Source organism: Lucilia cuprina, chromosome 4, assembly GCF_022045245.1.
Source record: "Lucilia cuprina isolate Lc7/37 chromosome 4, ASM2204524v1, whole genome shotgun sequence".
NCBI classification, from domain to species: Eukaryota; Metazoa; Arthropoda; class Insecta; order Diptera; family Calliphoridae; genus Lucilia; species Lucilia cuprina.
Window position 1 is genome coordinate 30377732 of NC_060952.1, and position 10946 is coordinate 30388677.

Consider the following 10946-nt stretch of genomic DNA (forward strand, 5'->3'; position numbering starts at 1 on the left):
GATCGAATGTGATCTTATTGCGGGATGCCACTAAATTAAAAACAATTTGGAAAGTATAGTCGGGCATGGCCGACCATATAATACCCTGCACCATGAGTATATTTAAAAATTTTTATAAAGAATCTTTTATGTTGAATATTACCACAATTCCAAAATATTTAAGCAAATATTAAGCAAAAATTTCTAAATGAGTCAAATATGGGCCGATCCTCAGTAAATTTGGGAAAAGGATATATTTTTTAAATAACAGTTAATTTTGTCGAGTTTCATTGCGATACAAATGGTTACAAGTCAATTTTAGACGTTTAAGACAACTTTTTAAGGGGGTTTGTATGGGGGCTAGGGTCAAATAAAGGCCAATCCTTACGAAAATCTGCAGTGTCATTTATACTTATGTAAAACTTATTTGTGCCAATTTTTAGAGAGATAATAGAATATTTAACGTAATTATGGCATAAAAAGTTCAAATCGGGAGGTACGGTTGTATGGGGGCTAGGTAAAAATAATAGACCGATTTCAACCATTTTCAATAGGATTCGTTCCTGTGTCAAAAAACGTGCTTGGTCCAAATTTCATCAAATTATCTTGAAAATTGCGGCCTGTACCTTAATCGACTCAAAAAATTATTCTGAATCGATCGGTATACTTTGAGGCGGGTATTGAACCAATATGTTACAATCATCAGCACAAACGTATATTACCCTCCCCACTATAGTGGTGTAGGGTATAATGATTTCAGCTGACTGTATCGTTCGAATACAAGCATGCAATTATTTTTTCAAATTTGAAAAGTAACGATCGTTTTATCAAAAGAATGACAAAATAATATCCTATCATATTTCGTATAGAAGACATCCCAGTGGGTGGTCTCCAGCCAACTTATTTAAAATCTGAAAACAAACTTTGTAACATTAAAATCGTTGATAGTTTTGATCTATTTAGTGTGAAGCATCTGAGTGAAAAGTAGAGAGTTCCTAGAACCTCTTAGACAAGGAACAACAGGATAGAGCAGCTAATAATATGGTGCAATTTGACATGGATTCGTAACTACTACATACTTTACTCTGTCCAATGGATTTATAGACTCATCCAGTTGAAGTAGCCAAAACTTTTGACATTTAATTGCCTTTTCAGGGCGTGGCAGTAGACGTACATTAACATCACTATTAAAAAGCAAATAACCTTATTTATCGAACAGTATAAACTTTTTTGGTTAGTGGTATCTTTTTGTTAGAAACTTTTACATTTTTGTACATAACTCGGTCAAATCCTTTTCAGGACGTGGCAGTGGACGTACATAAACATCACTATTGAAAAGCTAATAACATTATCTATCGAACAATATAAACTTTATTAGTTAGTGATATCTTTTTGTTAGAAACTTTTACATAACTCGGTCAAATCCAAAAATTTACAATTTTCTAAAAGGAAACCTTTCCTTCCTTTAGCAAGATTAATGATTATACTATTGATACTTAATTGGGCAATTTCAAGGCTTGGCAGTGGGCGTACATAACCATCTCAATTATAAACTTTGTTTTGAAGTGTTATTTAGTTTTTGAACTACTGAGTTTAAACGACAATAGTTTAAAGCAGGTGTCGTATTATAGTCAGACGATTATAAGATCTGAGAACCGTGATTAATTCATTTTGTAGTAGCAGTATTCAAATAAAGAAAGAAACAGTTTGTTTGTTAAGAAGGCATGACAGTGTGCTCTAAGCCTGTAATTAAAAAGCCAAATCCTAACTCTATCAAAGTTTGAAATTTTGTAGCGTGTCAAATATTAAGTAATTACTTTATTTGGGAGTAGCAGTTGGCGAATAACAACAGCAGTTTAAAAGCTAACTTTATAATATATGTTTTGTGTTTTTCAGTAAACAGTAACTTTACTTAGATCGAGTTTTTCTGATAAAGATAATCTTCATTCTTTGGTTAAACCTGGTTTAATATATGTTTCGTGTTTTTCAGTTATCAGTAGAAATGAAGAACAAAAACTTAATATTTTAAGTAAATGTCTAAATGTTTATTTAGCATTTTTCCAAAATTTTTCATTTTACAAAAGTATTGTTTGCAAAAAACAGCTGTTCATTGTTTATGTTTTTAAGTGAAAAGTTAGTAACACTTACAAAGTTAACTGAGCTTAAATCTAAAACTGAAAAACATAATCATCGGTTAAAGTCCGCCTAAATTTGTTCCGAGTTTAATCAAGTTAAGCCTAGTTTAACTGAGGAGTAATTTAGCTGTTCCGAGTTGAATCTAACAGCAAGTTAAGCCTACTCTAACTGAATAGTAAAATAATAGCACAGACTATTTTGCTGTTTAAGATTTAGAATGCTGAGAAAAGTGTTTCATTACTCGTTTTTAGTTTTAGCTTTGTAAGAAGATGAACTAATGAATAAATGGGTCTGTTCCTCTAAATGCAAATGAACAAGTTTTAAATTGAAATAAACGAATAAGTTCGAAAACTTGTTATTATTTTCTATATAAAATGAGAAAGATACGTTTGGTTGCATTTAGAGAAACAGGCATAATATCAGAAGTTAAAGTAAAATGTATTTGAAAAGAATATTTACTATCCCCCCTAAACATTTTTACAATCTTACCAAAATTAAAAAAAGTAATGCAATAATAACACTCAGTAAATTTTGTTTGAAATATATTTCTTTTTATTTGTTTAAGGGCTTTTATTTAACACTTAATGTGATGTTAATATTGTTGTTTTTGTTTTAATATTATATTATTTAATATGAAACCAATACAAGCTCTTTCTTTTTTTGATTTGCTTTTATCCTTGATTACCATGTATGTCTGGTTATTTATTATTATTTAAATTAATTTGAAACTTAACAATAAGGTTAGTAATATTTTACATAATTCATTTTTAGTTTTATAATTAAAGATTTTTTGCTTTTAACTTAGATTTATAAACAAAAAATTTGACTAGTATTTAATTCCTTTACACAATTTACTTGTTTTTTTATTTTTGCATATTTTTCTTAAATTTTCTTTGCCTTTGCTTTTTAAATTTTCATTTCAAATTGCTTACATTTTCAATAATAATAATAAAAAAAGATAATAAAAAAATAGATTTTATAATTAATTTTAACATTAACTGATAGTAGTTAATAAAAATAAAAGTTATAGTTAAAGTAATTATAAATTTATAAATAAAATTAATTCCTTTATATGATTTTTGTGATATTTCTGTTACTGAGTATTTTTAAAGTATATATTATAAATTGTTTGTTAGATTTTATATTTTTAACTATATAATACATTTTTTTATAAAAATTAACAAAGAAAATAATACAAAAAAATTTATACAAATTCTTAAAAAAAAGTTAAAATATTTACAAAATAAAATTCTTTTTGTTGGTTGTTTTCTGTTTTGTTTGTCTTCTAAACAATTATCAGTGATTAAAATGCTTTAGATGGTTTTGTATTTTATTTGTCTTATATAAATAAAATTTTAAATTCCTGGTCCATTCATACATTTAGATATATTTAACAGTTATTGTATAACATTTAAGGGTTTTCTATAATAACAATTTTAGTTTTTTTTTTTATTTTAACATTAAACATTTGTATATGCTGTCTGTACATATTTTTTTTTTTAACAAATAAAAATATGTTTATTTGAGACTTTTTTTAATAAAAAATACAAAAAAATAAATATCTTTGTTTGTAAAATCCAAAATATTAAAATTAAAATCAGTACTTTTGGTTTACTTTGTTGGTTTTACAACATGTCTAAAAATCATGTTGTTCTAGGTTTTGTGATGTTGTTTTTTCTTTTCTTTTGTAGTTTGTTATAATTTTTTAAGGATATTGTTGGTTGGTTGTTTTTACTCCTGCTTTTCCAATTTTTGTAAAATGTATTAGACTTTACTTTCTGGTCCTTCGGCAACATTTTTAAAAGCCAATCTTATTCTGGTTAAGTAATGTGATGATATATGACCATAACTTTTATTATACCATTCTGGAGTTTTACCCCTAAAAAATCAATAGAAATATTAAATAGTTGTGATAATTGAATGTTTTTTTTTTTAACTTACTTGACATCAACTCTTGCTAAATGCATAACCCTTGATCTACCACTACCACAGGGTTCAATGAGATAACGTGAGGCCAATACCACACCTCGTACAGCATTAAACATTGGCTTTGCCTTGGCATGATCTATAGAGGTTTCAACAATAACACAAGCACCTCTAGGTAAATCAGTGCGCCAGGATCTAAGAAAAAAAAAAAAAAAAACAAATACAAAAATATAATTTATTTTCTTCACAAAAACCTTTAAAGACAATTTTACCTTAAAACACAAAAATCTGTACACTGTTGACCATCGATGGCATATTGGAAAATTTCCGTACAATCATCAAATTTCTTAATGGTTTGACTTTGTAATAGATTAGGATCCCAGGAGGCACGTTGACGTATAATATAATCTAAAACATCTTTGGGTGGACCCTCGATTTCGGTTATACAACGCCACAAACGTAAGGGATGACCATCACCTACTTTTTTATAGGCAATTTCAACACTGGGATCTGCCAACGAGGTTATAGTAATCCATCCACGCGATCTGTTATAAATACATAAAATATTATGTTAATTTCTCTCATACATTTTCCAATTAAACCAAAACTTACTTTTCTCTACCCTCTTTAATAGTGGCACTGGTACTTTCATATAAATAACCCCGCCAGTTATGAAATTGCATACCTTCTCCTAAGGCCTCTAAAGGCAAAGGTTTAGATTCTTCCATGTAACCAAATTTACACTTGCCTAGCTTTTCTTTGGGCGCTGTATAGATTTGCTTATAGTGTTCTATCATAAAGGACAGACACTCATGGGAAGCTTTGGCTTCAAATAGTTCCTTAGCATCGGGTACCCCTGTACCTTTGCCTTTGCGTCGTGGAGAGGCAGTAACTGAGTTACTACCCGTTGATATACTGCTATGGAATAGGGAAGGAGCCAAACAGACTGCTAGATTATTGGCAGTCATTTGATTGTATTGGGAATTGGCAGCGACTAATGTTAAAAATTCTAATAAGGCATATAGAATTTCACGATTTTCATCGGGCAACAAAAGGACGGCAGATTGTACAGCATCCAAACGGACTTCGGGAGGTAAATCTAAGAAAAAAATGCAAAATTTTTTTTTAATATCTTTAAAAACCATTATTTAAAATCTCAAGAACTTACGTTGAAATATGGCCGCAAAAGTTTCCGACATTTTGGTGGTCAACAACGATTCGGGTAAATCTCTAAAATACTGTTTCAACATATCGGCCACATCATATGCTTGTTGTGTATCGAACACATCCATGCATTCTGCGGTAGATTCTGAGTATTCAATTAGTTCTTTCAATTTTAAAATTCTCGATTTAACACCACTCTTACGGAAGAGACCAATTTGATCTAAAGCATTTAACTGTAACCAGCGGAAGGCAGCTCTCACCGCAATGGGTAATGTTTGACCCGAACGTTGTAAGATTAGCAGTAAAGGTACACCAAATACTTTCTTATCCTTATAATCGGGCATTTTGATTTTCTTGATAAATTTCGGCAGTTCCCAGTTCCAGCCAGAACGGTGTGTGGGACAATAGCGTTCCATATAGCCGGTTAGAGTAACCAGGGCAAGTTTGCGTATCATTTGTAATTGACCCGCTGACATGGCAGCGAACAGTATACCATGCTCATTGGAATGTGGATCATTCTTTTGTTGAAAACACTTACGGAATATCATGTGTGGTCGTTCTTCCAATTGAAAACTGTGCCATCTAACAACGGGGGTTCTGAATTATATCAAAAAATATATATTTTTAAATGTAAATATAAAATATTCGATAAAAAGTTCATTTACCTCTTAACACTTTCACTGGGTTCTTCTGGTTTTGGCTCTTTTCTTGTTGTTGACCTAGATCTAAAACTGGCCGAACGAAAACCATCACGTTTTTTACCATCTCTGCCCAAATTCAATGAACCTCCGCGCGATAATTTCTTAATTTTAACTTCGGTTGTATTAGAATTTGCATCTTTTATAAGTAGTTTTCTACCCTGATGACACTCGGAGTCGGAGTGGGCTCCTATATCGTCTACTTTTCCCGTGCGCTGTAAAAATCTGCGCGTCTTACAAGGTGTTTTACGTAAAGCCAACTTATTGGTGGTGGAGGAAGATTCTTGACTATCGCTATAGTACGAAGAGGAATCATCCGATTTGCCTTCCTTCAAATAGGGCATAGTGTTGGTAAAGAAATGCAGTGGACTTGCTCTCATTGATCTAGGAGTGGTGGGTGTTCTCTTGGGGCTGTTCCGATTAGGACTTAAGAAATTGTCACTCTGAGACGGCACCTTTAGTTCATTACCAAATATGGGAGCCTTATTGAAACCATGCATGGGACTAACCGCTGACGGTGAGGGTGGTGTGGAATATACAGCATCTGGTTTACGCATACTTGTTCTCTGTCCCAGCTGTGAGAGATCTAAGGCTTGACCACTCAATACTATACCCTGCCTTTTTCGTCTTCTCGATTTTATCGATTCTACTCTACGTAAAATGGCTTTAGCACCATCCTTTAATCTCTCGCTACCCGTCCTTCTCAAAGGACTTGAATTTGGATCTGTGCTATCATTTAAAGCAGGATCGGCAGAATCATCCGTATATGTGCCGGGTAGGGCTAAAGTGAGACCAGCTCCCGATACATCATATGAATCGTCCTCAAAACGATCGGGACTAGATTCTTTGGAAGATGATTCGGTTTTTTCGGAGGCTTGTAATTTGGCGGCAGGTGGTATTTCGAGACCCATTTCACCAATACGCGACCAGCGTCGTATATGTGGTTGGAATGTCCAGTTTTCGCTTAAAGCAAAATTTTCATCATCTGAATCCTCTTTCTGGAAATCGTTTAGATAATCATTTAGTCATTTAGAGGTTGTTTTTAATACAAAAAAATATATATTAATAAATTATTTACCTGGGGCGTTTGAGTTTTATGAGATTGATCTACGCGCATGTTGGCACAACGATTTAATATACACAAACGTCTGTATAGGGATTGTAATTGATCATTTTCCAAATTGGTATGATCTTTGGCAACATTTGTAAGGTCAATAGGGAATTGATGATCTAAAAAGATAAAAAATATAATACTTATTAGAAATATGTTTTCAAGTGATAATTTACTTAAAAAAAATTAATTAATTTAAAAATAACTAAGTGAACGTTAAGTAAGTTTTGAACTGGAACTGAAATAGAACTGAGCTAGAACTGAAGAAGAACTGAAGTAGAACTGTACTAGAAATAGAACTGAACTAGAACAGAACTAGAACTGAACTAGAATTGAACTGGAACTGAACTAGAACTGAACTAGAACTCAACTGGAACTGAACTAGAACTGAACTAGAACTGAACTAGAACTGAACTAGAACTGAACTAGAACTGAACTAGAACTGAACTAGAACTGAACTAGAACTGAACTAGAACTGAACTAGAACTGAACTAGAACTGAACTAGAACTGAACTAGAACTGAACTATAACTGAACTAGAACTGAACTAGAACTGAACTAGAACTGAACTAGAACTGAACTAGAACTGAACAAGAACTAAACTAAAACTTAACTAGAACTGAACTAGATTTTAACTAGAACTATACTAGAACTGAACTAGAACTGAACAAGGACTAAACTAGAACTTAACTAGAACAGAACTAGATTTGAACTAGAACTAAACTAAACTAGAACTGAACTAGAACTGAACTAGAACTAAAACTAAAACTGAACTAGAATTGAACTAGAACTGAACTAGAACTGAACTAGAACTGAACTAGAACTGAACTAGAACTGAACTAGAACTGAACTAGAACTGAACTAGAACTGAACTAGAACTGAACTAGAACTGAACTAGAACTGAACTAGAACTGAACTAGAACTGAACTAGAACTGAACTAGAACTGAACTAGAACTGAACTAGAACTGAACTAGAACTGAACTAGAACTGAACTAGAACTGAACTAGAACTGAACTAGAACTAAACTAGAACTGAACTAGAACTGAACTAGAACTGAACTAGAACTGAACTAGAACTGAACTAGAACACTGAACTAGAACTGAACTAGAACTGAACTAGAACTGAACTAGAACTGAACTAGAACTGAACTAGAACTGAACTTGAACTGAACTAGAACTGAAATAGAACTGAACTGAAACAGAACTAGAACTAAACTAGATCTGAACTAGATTTGAACTAGAACTAAACTAGAACTGAATTAGAACTGAACTAGAACTGAACTAGAACTAAAATAGAAATGAACTAGAACTGAAGTAAAACTGAACTGGACGTGAACCAGAACTGGTATTGAACAGAACTAGCGCGTAGTGGAACTGTGCTATCCGAAATTCTTTGTACTCAAAAAAGTTTCTATATTTTTACGCGATATGTATTTATTTCCAAGCTTTCAAAAAACTTCAACTTAAATTGTAATTGTCCTTTTATCCTTAAGCATTATCACCTTTTGTTTTCAACATCACCACATATTGATTTTTCTTCACAAAACGTAATCTTTTCATAAAATTCTTTAAAAATTTTATAAATTTTTCTTTTGTATTAAATTTATACTTTAAATTGCAAAACTGCCACGTACGCGTATAAATCAGAAAATATTTTGCGACAATAATAAAATGGCCAAACAACAAGCGATTTGATGCCATGAGAATTTCCAACTGAATGAAAAATTTTAATTTGGAAAAACTTCTACCAAATAAACCAGATGCAACCACGCAGTCAGTAACTGCAGCCAAATCGAATGGTCACAAATATACTAGATGTTTTTCTTTAAATGAGAAATACAATTAATAAGAAAAAACAAATTTAAACAAACCAATAAAAATTAAAAAATCGTCAATTTGAAGGAAATAAATACAAATAGAATAAAATACATTATAGTAATAAGTACAAATTATTGGAAAAAAATAATACCAATGTATTTGTTTTTATTTTCTGCTGACTGAATTTATTTCATTTATTTGGTTTTTCCTTTAAATTGAATTTTTTATATGTAGGAAATCAAGTTCTGTGTATTTACAAACATATACCTATATGAATTAAATTACAAGTCTCAAAACTACAACATACAATTTATTTTCCTTCATCTTTTTGTAACGCTATTGGTTGTTTATTCAGTTTTAAATACATGTTACTAGTTTTTAATCTTACACGTAGTAAATATGTTTGTAAAGTACTATGAAATTCTGTTCATTCAGAAAATTTTCAATTTATTTAGATGTATTTTTTTCTGGAGACACAGAACATGTAAAGAATTTTATTATGAAATTTAATATAATTTGAAATCAATTGATTTTTTTTTACAAATAAATGGGTTTTTTTTCATCTCAAGTTGCAACTAATCAATTGAATGATTTGAGACTATATTTTATATATATAAAAAAAATAACAAATTAAGGTGGGTTTTAACAATGACATAGCATTTCAACTTTATTATATTCATAGTTAAATTTGATTACTTTAAAGTTCTGTTGCAGACTCTTTTACATTGGAATGACTAACGCCTTATGTTCTTGTCAACAAAAAAATCTTTTTCTTTAAAATTAGCAGTAATAAACTTAAGCTTGTTATAAAGAAAATTTGTACAGACGATACATTACTTTTGGATATACAGTAACTTTAGAAACTTCAAATACTTAAACATAAATAATCATTTGACAAATAGGATTGCAATGATAAAGGAAAAAAAGAACTGCATCCTCTAAACCAAGTAAAATGTATGTACATATGTAAAATATACAATTTACATTATTACTATTACAGTAAGTGTAGCTTTACATTACACACACGCATTTTAGTTCATGTGCTACACACTTTATGGTTCACATTTTTTCAACACTTTTTTTTTTTTTTTGTTTTTCCATATAATGAGATTAATGAACTTTTAATAAGTATATTCTGCAGATATTTATACCTACATACAATACATATTTATTTACATTTCTATATAAACCAAGTACTTACAAGAAAATTATACTATTACTTTGTTATATGCATTTTTGTTTATTTGTTTACAAAATAGTATAATTGTATTTTGTTTTCCTTAATAGAATTAACAAAATATCTTAAACACTATTCGCCTTGGCAAGATCCCAACAAAATTATAAGAGAAAACAATAACAAACAAATAAAAAATTATATTAAGTACTTCTCATTTAAAGTAGAACATTTCAAACTGTGACGTTCTTTTTGGAAGCAATGAACTTGATAAGTACAAACGAGTCAGATTGTAGAAAAAAATTTTAAAACTTCATTCTCTATACATTTATCTTAAAGAATTAATTATTTTAATGGTGCATATAACCATATTAAATGAAAATTGGTTTATTTAGTTAATATGTTTAAAAGAATTAGCGGTATATACATATGTATATTATTCATGAATTTTAAATAGGAACGTTAACATAGATACAGTGTCTCAACAACCATATGGCAAAATATTTTCAGTTGACATTTAAAGGGGTAAATAGTTATATTTTGAACTTGACTAGAGCTAGAACTTAACTTAAACAGGACTTGTACAGATCTAGAACATAGCTAGAACAGAACTAGAGCATAACCGAACTTAACTAGAATTGAACTGAACCAAAACTGAATAAAAACTGAACTAGAAATGAACTAAAACTGAATTAGAATTGAACTTGAACTGATTTAGAACTGAACTAGAACTAAACAGGAACTAAACTAGAATTGAATTAGAACCGAACTAAAATTGAACTAGAACTAAACTAGAACTGAACTAAACTAGAACTGGAACTTAACTAAAACTAAACTAGAACAGAACTAGAACAGAACTAGAACAAGAACAGAACTAGAACAGAACTAGAACAGAACTAGAACAGAACTAGAACAGAACTAGAACAGAACTAGAACAGAAC

The 10946-nt window shown here is 30.5% G+C and overlaps 1 protein-coding gene across 2 annotated transcripts in view; it reads right to left on the minus strand.

Annotated features, from left to right (window-relative positions):
- Positions 1-3385: 3385 nt before the first annotated feature.
- LOC111683327 (stAR-related lipid transfer protein 13) overlaps positions 3386-10946 on the minus strand; it is a 177259-nt gene continuing 169698 nt past the window's right edge. For both annotated transcript variants that reach the window (XM_046948999.1, XM_046949000.1), the window contains 7 exons: positions 6982-7133; positions 5871-6901; positions 5210-5802; positions 4654-5140; positions 4314-4586; positions 4057-4236; positions 3386-3994 (listed from right to left, as the gene is read on the minus strand). In XM_046948999.1, the coding sequence (XP_046804955.1) occupies positions 3880-3994; positions 4057-4236; positions 4314-4586; positions 4654-5140; positions 5210-5802; positions 5871-6901; positions 6982-7133 (2831 nt within the window). In that variant the 3' untranslated portion in view covers positions 3386-3879. The remainder of the gene's footprint in view (positions 3995-4056; positions 4237-4313; positions 4587-4653; positions 5141-5209; positions 5803-5870; positions 6902-6981; positions 7134-10946) is intronic.